This window comes from Fukomys damarensis, unplaced genomic scaffold, assembly GCF_012274545.1.
Source record: "Fukomys damarensis isolate Sample0158 unplaced genomic scaffold, DMR_v1.0_HiC HiC_scaffold_19, whole genome shotgun sequence".
In the NCBI taxonomy this organism is placed as follows: domain Eukaryota; kingdom Metazoa; phylum Chordata; class Mammalia; order Rodentia; family Bathyergidae; genus Fukomys; species Fukomys damarensis.
In genome coordinates this window covers 65,821,961-65,832,575 of record NW_022900931.1, presented here as the reverse complement: position 1 = coordinate 65,832,575, position 10,615 = coordinate 65,821,961, and the positions used below count along the sequence as shown (strand labels likewise).

The window sequence follows — 10,615 nt, the reverse complement described above, 5'->3', positions numbered from 1 at the left end:
GGGGTGGGTGGGGGAGGAGGGGGCGGCGGGTGGGTCTGGAGGGAGGAAGAGGGGGGACGGGGCGTCTGGCGCTGAGACTTTGGGCTGCGGGGAGCTGGGCCGGTCGCCGCTCCTGACTCAGCTGCTCTCCCGACAGCCTTTGCTGAGGAGCAGGAGAAACTGGTGCACGGCGGGCCCTGCGACAGGGACTCTCACCCCTACCAAGCCGCCCTCTACAGCTCGGGCCACCTACTCTGCGGCGGGGTCCTCATCCACCCCGAGTGGGTCCTCACGGCTGCGCACTGCAGAAAAGAGTGAGTGCGCCTGTGGGCTTCAGGAAGGGTGGGCGCAGCAGGGGCCCCACCGACATCCCGAGGCCCCGTCCTTGGGCGCAGTATTTGCACAGAACCTGTCCTCCCTCCCAGACAGTTCCATCAACTCTCAACTACTTAGTTGTTTTTGTTTTGATTTTTTGGTACTGGGATGAAACTCAGGACCTCACTGTTAGGAGGCAGGCACAGAACCACTGAGCTAAATCCCCAGCTACTTAGAATACCCAGGACAATGTAAATGCTGTGTTTGCGGGAACGGCAAGCAGAAAGTCTGTACCTCGTACAGAAACAGTGTTGTCCCAGTATTTTCAGTCCGTCATCGATTGTATCCATGGATGCTGAACCCACAAACAGAGCACTGGCTGAGCCACTCTGGGCAGTGGAGAGGAAATAAACCAGGACAGGCGGAAAGGATGGATGGATTTCACTAACCCGGAGGGCCGGCTGTGGGTCTGACCCCAGCGGGATCGCCCTGGAGGACAGTGCTGAGAGCACCTTGCCTGGCCCTGGGAAGGAGGAAGGGGTGAGGGAGGTCAGAGGTCCGTGCCGAGCCTGCGTGGTCCTCTGGAGATCACGGACCTGGTGACTGTGGGCCTGGGCGCGGTTTGGAGACTGAGCCAGTAGGAGGTGGCACCGAGGAACAGGAGGGAGGAGAGCACAGCGCCTGGCCCCCAGGAGCGTATCCTGCACACCAGGTGCTCAGTCACCTCTGTCTCTGAGCCAGGAGAGCAGAGAAGCTGGCTGGATATGCAGAGGGGAACAGGAGACATTTGGCCACAGGTGGAGCCATTTCAGGTCCCCAGGGAACGTCGGAGCCGGGGCCGGGGTGGCTGTCGGCACTTAGGGCAGCCCTGAGAGCTGTGAGTCAAATTAAGGCTCCACCAAAAAGCAGGTCTTACATAGAGCGCCAGGATGGGGTGAGATCATCCCAGGAGCAGGTGCAGACAGCAGACAGGGTCAGGACGCTCCTCACGGGGACTCAGAACCGCAGCTGCACGGCCCATGCTCAGTGAGACAGTCTAGGCTCCTTTGCAGGAGCAGGGGAGGAAACTGAGGCTCACAGAAGTCTCCAGCAACAACCCAAGTGTTGAGAAACCAACAGATCCCTCTCCTCGCTGTGGGGACGGGCCTTGGGTGCAGTCGTGGACCCACAGACCCCTAGGTGGTGTCCCTGACCCTCGCCCTTCGGGAGACCCGGGACCCCCCAACCCCACCACACCATTCGTTCAGTGGGTGTGCAGGGTCTGGGGGCTGCACCCAGTCCCAGATTGCACAGCGCTGCCCTCAGGCAGCTCTTTGAGGAACGAACCTTCAAAAATCCCATATAATTATAACTTAGCTTTTCTTTTTTGTTTTTTTTGGTACCGGGATCAAACTCAGGTCCTTGCGCTTACAAGGGAGGTGGGCGGGTGGAACTGCTGAGCCAAATCCCCGGCTTAACCTAGCTTTAAATCTAAGAAAAGAATAAAGAAAACAGGGGCACCGACTTTGCAAGGAGGAACTCAGGAAAGACTGACTTCCCAAGAGAGGCCAAGTGAAGCGGGGGAGAAGAGGGCTCACAGCGGGGGAAATGCCAGAACAGAGCCCCCCAGGTGACAAGGTTGGGGGGGCTGTCAGAGGCGAAAGTGACCAGTTCCCAGAAGGCCAGAAAGTGGGTCCAAAGCACACAGCTGCACCAAAGCCAGACTATTCAGCAAGGCAGATGCTTTGATTTGTTTTGGAAACATTTACAAAACACCTAGCAGATGCCGGTTCTGACAGAGGGGATTCTGCGTGTGGAAAGGACAGAAAATCCTCATGTTGGCTGCCTGACACCATAGCCATCAGCCACATGTGACTGAATTCAAATTAACAGAATGGAATAAAAAGAGAAACCCACATGTGGCTGGTGGCCCCTGCGCTGAACCATGCAGATAGGGAACCTGGGGACGTGTGGGACATTTCACTGGGCAGCAATGCTCTGGGAGAGGAGGACACCAGAAAACGTGTGAATATCTAGCAATACACATAATAGCAGAGCTGAGGGTGATAATATGCTTTGTGGTAGAAAAGAAAGCAAGGCAGGGGCAGGACTTGCCCACTGGGTTAAGCATTTGCAATTTAGTTGGGTAGCCAGGGAGGGCCGTGCTGAGGAGGTAACCCTTCAAGAAGGTGACGGTTGGGTGGTGCAGATGCCTGAGCAACAGAGTGGCAGCCAGAGTGAACAACTGTGCAAAGGCCCTGTGGTGGGAAGACCACTATTGTCTTCAAGGAAAGGTGAGAAAGCTGGTGTGGCTGAGGTAAAGAAGAGAGAGGGAGCAGGAGAAGATGGTGCTTAAGAGGTGGTAGGGACGGGCGCAGGATCTCTTGCACCACGATGAGAACTTCCGCTTTTACCTGTGTGATATGGGAGTCATAGTGGGAATCAGATGGCTTTCTGGACAAGATGTAGGATGTGAATTAAAACAGTCAAGCATAGCCTCGAGGTTGTCCTGGAAGGACGGCATTCCCGACTGCGCTGGGAGGCCCGGGTGGATGACTCACGACTCCCCAGCCCTCTCTGAAACCTCGGTTGTAGCCCAGGGCTCCAGGTGAGACCCAGCCCATCTCCTTCCCAGGAAGCTTCACGTCTACCTGGGGAAGCACAACCTTCGGCAGTCAAACAATACCGAGGAGATTTCTGTGGTCAAAACCGTGGTCCACCCCGGCTACAATCCTGCCACCCACGACCAGGACATCATGTTGCTGCGTCTGTCCAAGCCTGCCAAGCTCTCTGACTGGATCCAGCCTCTGCCTCTGCAGTGGGACTGCAAGGCCAGATCGGTCCGCTGCCACATCCTGGGCTGGGGCAAGACGGAGCAAGGTCGGTAGGGGGCGCAGCCTGGCGGATTTGCCACGGGGAGGAGGCGGGGCAAGGGCGAAGGGTCAAAGAGGAAGTGAGGACAGCAGGTGACGGGCATGGGAAGGTGGTGAGGGGCGAGCAAAGACTGGGGGGTGGAATTTAGGGGCTGTGCCTCTGAGTAAAGAGCCAGTGGAGAGCAGGACAGCAGGTGCAGAGGATGGCAAAGATGGGCCATTTGGAGAAGGGCCACTGAAGAGGGGAGGTCTGTAGAGATGTGTTAGGAAGGACTGGATGAGCAAGAAAGATTATGGAGGAAGAGTGTCCAGCTGAGCAGGAAGCCAAGTGACCATTGTGAGTGGAGAAAGTTAATGGACTGCAGAGACTCAATGGGAAAGAGTCACTAGTTGAGAGCAGTCACTACCAAGGGATTTAAGAGGTCCAGCAGATCAGTAGGGGCCATTGAAGGCGGGCCTGTCAGAGAAGGACCAATAAAAAGGAGGATCCCCTGCGTGAAGAGCCAATAGAAGAGGAAAGCTACCGGAGGAGGTGGGAGCAGTTAAGAAAGGACCAATGAGGGAGGTGTGCCTTTAACTGAAGGGCCAATAGGAAGGGAAAGCCAATGGTGACGGACAGGGCTGACTAGGAAAGGGCCAATAGTAAAGTGATAAGTGATCAGAATGAACCAATGGGCAAGAAGAGCTAGTAAAGGACAAACTAATGCCCAGGAAGGGTAAATAGAGGGAAAAGGTCAACCAGAAGGGCCGAACAGGGGGCTGGTGCTTAAGAGACAAGAAGAAGCAGGACCGAAGAGAAAGGGAAAACTATAGTAGGAGATAATTGGTGGAGAATATTCTACCAATGAGGAAGTCAGGCCAATGGGAAGCAAGACTGCTGAGAAGGGGCCCAATCAGGAGGCAGTGACACTGGAAATGGGCTCGCAGACAAATGGGAAGAAAGGACCAGGGGAGAGCAGGGACTCGTGGCGGGGCGGGACGGGGACTGCGGAAGAGCGGGGCACGGAGTGAGCCCGGCCGTCTCTCTCGCCAGGTGTCTTTCCCGACACCATCCAGTGCGCCTACGTCCACATCGTGTCCCAGGAGACGTGCGATCAGGCCTACCCCGGCCAGATCACGAGGAACATGGTGTGTGCCGGAGATCAGGAGGGAGGGAAGGACGCCTGCCAGGTGAGAGACGCGGTCCCCAGCCCAGGGACACGGGCAAGAATCAGACAGCGATGAGGAGACGGAGGACGGGGGTGCAGAGACTGAGAACCAGGGAGACACGGGACAGAGGTGGGGGGCGCCAGACAGCTGTCACCCTCAGAGCCTCAGCACCCCAGAGGAGGGGAACCCGCGTCTCCAGGGAGTGTCCCTCCCTGCCCTCCATCCAGGCTCCCCTCTTTATGCCAACGTGGCCAAAGTATTGAAGGTCGCACACAGTCCCACCCAAAAGAGCAAGAGGGAGACCCAGAGAGGCAGACACAGTGATTTGCGCGCAAAGAAAAGGCAGACAAAGAAAGGGTGTCCTGAGGATGAGTGGGGAGGCTCTTTGCTCATCTCTCCCAGGTCTATGCTCCCCTCCTGGCTTGTCGTGTGTGTGTGTGTGTGTGTGTGTGTGTGTGTGTGTGTGTGTGTCTTGGGATCGAACCCAGGACCTTGGCACTGAGTTACATCCCCAGCCCTTTCTGTTTTTTATTTTGAGGCAGATTCAGAATCCCCTTTCCACATGCGGAATCCCCTCTGTCCGAACCAGCATCTCCTAGGTGTTTTGTAAATGTTTCCAAATACGCATATATTGCTACGTTGCCCACGTCAGCTCTGAGCTCATGATCCTCCTGCTTCAGCCTCCCAGAAACTGGGACTGCGGGTGTGTGGCACCAAGCCTGGCTGTGTTTGTTGTTTTATGTCTCTTCCTCCCTCTCTCTCCTTCTTCTGCGCCCACCACACTGCTCCATCTCCTTCTTTCCTTCCTTTCTTTCTCTTTCTGTGTTTTCTCTCGGTCCACACCTTTCCGGACCTTGGTGTTTCTACCTCTATTTCTCCATGCCTTTGAGTCTCTTTATGCTCATCTGTTTGCCCACCTCTCTGTCCTGGAGTCTTTCCCTCCATCTCTGAATTCTTCCAACTCTCCTCTCTGCGTGGCTCTGTCTCTGGGTTTCTGCATCCGACCTTCTCCCTCTTTCCCACAGGGTGACTCCGGGGGCCCACTGGTATGTGGGAACCACCTCCGGGGCCTCGTGTCCTGGGGTAACGTCCCCTGTGGATCCAAGGAGAAGCCAGGAGTCTACACTGACGTCTGCAGATATGTCAACTGGATCCAAAGAACCATCTGAGGCAACTGGCCCTGACACGCACAGCCAGCTCTCGCTCTCTGGCTGGCTCCAGAGTCTCCCTCCCTTGGCCTGGTCTTCTTGCCCCACCTGCCGGATAGGCCTTTGATGCTTTGCAAAGGGAGTGACAGCCAGAGGGGGGGAGGGAGGGAGGAAGGGAGAGAGAGCCCATCCTCCCGGGCTGTGCCCTTGCCTCGCTAGGGGTGGGGACAGGGAGGACACGGGCTGCCGCCTGATGGGAGAGCCTCCTCCTTTCTGTCACTCCGAGGCCTGGTTCCTTCCTGGAGGTGCAATCCCAGCTCTGCTACTTGCTGTCTGTCTGCCCTTGGGAAAAGCCTCACTTTGGAGTATCTGTCTCCTCACCTGTGACACAAGGACAGTGAGGAGAGCGCTTTCCTCCCAAGACCCCGGCCAGTGAGATGATGAAAGGTTTCAGACACAAGAGATGCTCGGAAGAGTGCCTGCCCGCCCCCCTCCGTGCCCAATAAAAGGAAGTTTTTATCACAAGGATGCTTTTTGCTCTTATTTCACTTGTGCCTTTTGGAAGCACACTTCTCCCCAGTCATCTTCCATGAGGAAACTTGATTTCCACTCCCCCACCTCGTGCTGGCCCTCGGGTAGCTCGCTCTTGAACTCTGGAGCAGCGAAAGCCAGGCGAGGGGGTGGGAGCCGCTGAGTGCAGGCAGAGCGATGGGAGATGAGGTGGGAAAACAGCAGGGACCAGACTCCCAGGGGCCTCAGACACTGGCCTGAGAGACTAGAGCTCCTTCTGGGGCTCACCGGTGGTACTGGAGGACTGCGAGCTTGGCAGGATGACCAGGCAGGTTTGGGGTGATGGTGCAAGGGCAAAAGACGGAGGGGAAGTGGCTGTGATTCGCCGCAAGGTGAAGGCCAAGTGGCTGTTTCTGTGAGGAACAGAACATGGAGAGTCCTGGGGCGTGGGACACCTGCAGCCCGGACGCTGGAAATGTAGGTCAGCGGAAGACGAGGCCACTGAGGCCGGGCTGAAGGACTTGGACTCGATCCTGAGGCCACTGCGAAAAAAGGAAAAGGACAGGGCCTGGCCTAGGTACCAGAAAGAATCCAAGATCTTTGTCCTAGGAGTAACACAGGTGTCACGGGGCTGGCTTTGGGGACGAGACAAAAATGAAGTCACAGGTATAGCACTGACCACCTTGACCAACCCTCTCCAGAAGTTATGACTGGGAAGAGGGCCATGACGATCCCAAGGTCTTCCAAGTCCCCTCCAGTTATCTGAGAGGGAATTAATTGTCTTCCTTCACAGAGAATATGAGTGATAACAATACCCAGGACCACGGTGACACTAATAATAATGGTAAACACTTATTAGCACATGCCCGGTACTGTTCTACATACTTTACATATATTAAGTCATTCGATCCTCATAACAAGCCTTTCATGTTTGTTTACAGACAGGAAACTGAGGCATAGGGAGCCCATGGTATGGCCAAAGTCTTACTTGACAGGAGGCTAAATTAGAATTTAAATGCCAGGAGTCTGGTGCCCTAAGTTGGGCTCCTAACTGTTCCTCGACACAGAAGGCTTCTTCAATTCTGAGTGCTTGAGCATCAACACCTAAAGGTTCAGGGTCCCCCTCAGCGCACGCTGGGAAAGATGATCTCCACGCATTTGGCACTGAAGGTGCTTGCGTGTCTAGGACGATTTTGTCTTCGATAGGGACAGCCCATGACTTTACTTTAAAGCATATAATTTGTTGATCTGTTTTTTATTTTTTTTAAATTCATTTACTTATTTATTTTGGTACCTGGGATTGAACTCAGGACATTGCGCTTGGTACGCAGGCACAGTGCCACCGAGCTAAATCCCCAGCCCAATCTGTGTTTTATAAATTGGAGTTACACCAAGTTGATACCCAGCATTGAAATCTTTGCGAGGATGCGATGTAGATCACATTTATAAATACAATATACCGAGACATGCGAACTTCCTGAATTGTTTTTTAGCCTAAAAACTAGGAGACTTCCAAAAGAGATTGAGAATTGTTGGCTTGAGAAATGTAGTTCAAAATGTTTGAAGGCACTGGAACTAACTAGTCTTGACGCCATAAAAGTAACTGTTGCACTTTGCCAAAAATTAAGTTTGTAGGCTGAATTTAAAAGACCACAGAAGTGGGAAAAGAAATACCAGAGAAAAGTAGATTGTTAAGCAGCTCACTGGAATGCACAAAATAGCAGTACATGTAAATCAAAATGAATCTCAAAGTGGGTTGGGCTTCGGGCCTCACCTCTTTGCCTGTGTACCAGAGCCACCCCTAGGACTCTGAGACCTGCCGTCCACCTGAGCAAAATCCGGTCTCTGGCCTCAGGGCCCAGGCCCAGTGAGGGCAGCACCGTGAGCCTCCAGCATCTTGTCCAGGACAGGCGGTGTCTGACACCTGAGAGGCCAGTGTGTGGCTGCACCTCCCAGCGAGGGGACACCTGGACAGAGAGTTGGGGGCCGGCAGAAAGGACCTGAGCAAGGACGCGGACGGGAGACGGGGCCTTCGTCACCACCATTCACTCCCCACCCAACGCCCCATTTCTAAAGGGCAGAAGCCACCGCCCCTGATCCTGGCTCTCGGCCTCTTTTTCCATTAGCAGGTGGCCCTGCCCAACCTGGCACCCACGCTTGACTGGCTATGCCAGACACCAGCTGTGCCAAGGCACCAGCGGGGGGCCCAGACTGGGTCCCGTCCCCCTGCCCCCGGCCTGTGCCCTGAGGAGAGGGGCAGAGGAGGGATTCAGGATTCTCTGCAAGGTGACCTGGGCCTCCCCTGCCCAAAATGCAGGGCACGGAGACACAGAGACAGAAAGGACAAGGAAGAGCAAAGCTCAGAGCCAGTGACAGGGAGGGTTGGAGGGAGAGAGAGAGAAACGGAGGCAGAGACAGAGAGAGAGGCACGGACAGGGACAGAGGGAGGAGTCTGAAAACAGGGATAGAGAAAACAGAGGCATGACATAGGCTTGGGGGAAAGGTACAAAGAGAGGCACGGGTGGAGAGAAGGACGTTAACGAGGAACCACAGACACACACAGAGGGGCCCTGGGGGTGACAGAAAACATCCGACTGCACACTTTGGACATGCACAGTGTACTGTGCCTAAATCGTACGGTAAAAAGGCTGTAAAGTTATAAAACAGAAGAGAAATAAAGGAAAATAAAAGGCTTGAGAATTCTAAAGTGCATGTGACAGTTTCCAGAGAATCGCAGAGACGAGATGGCAGCACGACAGACAGAGAGGGAGGAACAGGGATGAAGCTGAGCAAGGAGAGGGGCCCCAAGACGGGGGCGGGGGGCAGGCTCAGTGGGTAGCACATATTGGGAGACCTGGAAAGTTTCAGTGGGAAAAGAAAACTCAGATCTGACAGTAGAGTTTGAAAAATAAACCTGGTACAAGAGGTAAGGAGAGGGCCGAGGATTTGACTCAGTGGTTTCACCGCCTGCCTCGAAAGCCCAACGTCCAGAGTTCGATCCCTGGCACGGGGGGGCCGGGAGACTGAGGCAGAATGTGCAGGAAGAACTCCCGCCTGTGGGAGGCTGGGGCCGAGACCCCTCCCCATCCTGGCTGGGCAGGCAGGGAGTGGCGCGGGCTAGGTGGGGGCTGCTGGGTGCGGAGGGCAGCAGGGGAGGCGAGGCTGCAGGAGCGATTACCTGGCTGGCCTGGCTGACAGACTGACAGGGCGCCTCACTCCCCGGGAATGTGCCCGGGGGACCGGTGGGCGGTTATAACCCAGGGCCTTACCCGAGCCGAGAAAGAGGCTTGGGCAGGAAGGGAGGCAGCACGGGCTGAGCAGTCTGCAGTTGCGCCGGAAGCCAGCCCCTCACCCACCACCCAGAAGAGGCAGGTGAGCCGGGTTGGGTGGGAGAGGTGACAGAGTCTGGCCAGGTCTGGAGTCTGGGCTGCACCTGCCCCCTCTCTCCCTCCCCTCCTCCTCTCTGGAGCTGGCCGCCTGGGACTCTGCTCTCCACTCAGGTCCCTGGGTCTCAGCTCAGCACTGGTGACTCTGGGACTCTTTGTCACTGCCCTGTGGTCCCCTCTGTCCCCTGAACACAAGGTAGGGCATGGAGGGAAGTGGGCCAAGACTCCCAGTGCGTCCTGTCCCCCCCAGGTGCAGCGGCCATGGGCAGCGCAGGAGATCCCCGGATGTGGATGCTGGGTACCCTGATCACGGCCCTGATTCTGGGGGCCACAGGTAACCCGGACCCCGCGGCCACGCATGGGACTGGGTTGGCTGCCTGCATGGGCCTGAGGGCTGGTCCCCATGGGTCCCATCTGTACTTGTGCGTCCGACTCCGCTCCTGCGCCTGTGTGGGGTCCCTGGTCCCTATCAGGCGACTGGTGTGGCAGCGGAACTGGCCCTCTGGGTCTCGTGTGCGACAGGGTGTGTGTGGTGAGACTGTGTGTGGATGTGAGTGTGTAGGGCTCTGTGAACGCCTGCGGCGTCCGGCTTCCGTGTCCTGGTCCCTGTGGGCAACAGGATAAGAGGGCGCTCGCGGTAGCCATCCGTGATCGCGGGACGGTGCTGGGACTTTCTGTCAGGTGAATGGGCTCGACTTCGTACTTGTCTGAGGTCGTGTGGATGTCACCGCGTATCTGGGCCGCCCGACCCTCCCTAAAGGGACCGCGTGTCTGGAAGTGCTGTCACTGTAAGCCGCCAGCCGGTGACCCGCCACCTCCTGGGTATGGGCGTCCAAAGGCCACTCCACTGAACGGAATCCTGTCTCGCGTCACGCGCCTGTGTGCAGAAGTGTGTGTGGCGGTCTTGCCTCTGTGCACACCCGGCGACCGCGCTTGTCTCTGGGGCCCTGGTGAGTGTGGGAGGCTCTGCCGGGCCGCCCTGCGTGTGCCCAAGGAGGTCCGTGCCTCGTCTGCGTGTGCCTGGCTCTCATGAAGACCTTGTGGCTGGCCTGAGGAAGGAGGACAGCGGGGCAGGGTGTGGCGTCTGCAGGTCCGTGTGGGACCGAGGCACTGAGGCACTGGCAGGAGGATTTGAGCCTGAGAATTCGGGAAGCCAGCCGCACTGCTCTCCTCTGCTCAAGGCTGCTCCCCCAACTCTAGCTCCGCCCAGGAGCTCTGGCTCCTCCCCTTTCTCGGCCACGCCCCCAAGCCCCACTCTGGTAGGGCCCCTGGGCTG

At 56.5% G+C, this 10,615-nt stretch overlaps 2 protein-coding genes across 2 annotated transcripts in view; both read left to right on the top strand.

Moving 5' to 3' along the window:
* The window catches only part of Klk6 (kallikrein related peptidase 6), a 7,283-nt gene extending 1,319 nt beyond the window's left edge, over nt 1-5,964 (top strand). Inside the window, exons 4-7 of the mRNA XM_010640630.2 lie at nt 137-293; nt 2,909-3,153; nt 4,180-4,316; nt 5,321-5,964. Coding sequence (XP_010638932.1) covers nt 137-293; nt 2,909-3,153; nt 4,180-4,316; nt 5,321-5,464 — 683 coding nt within the window. The 3' untranslated portion in view covers nt 5,465-5,964. The remainder of the gene's footprint in view (nt 1-136; nt 294-2,908; nt 3,154-4,179; nt 4,317-5,320) is intronic.
* Nucleotides 5,965-9,245: 3,281 nt separating this feature from the next.
* Klk5 (kallikrein related peptidase 5) overlaps nt 9,246-10,615 on the top strand; it is a 6,335-nt gene continuing 4,965 nt past the window's right edge. Inside the window, exons 1-2 of the mRNA XM_010640647.1 lie at nt 9,246-9,325; nt 9,590-9,673. Of these exons, the coding sequence (XP_010638949.1) occupies nt 9,601-9,673 (73 nt within the window). The 5' untranslated portion in view covers nt 9,246-9,325; nt 9,590-9,600. The remainder of the gene's footprint in view (nt 9,326-9,589; nt 9,674-10,615) is intronic.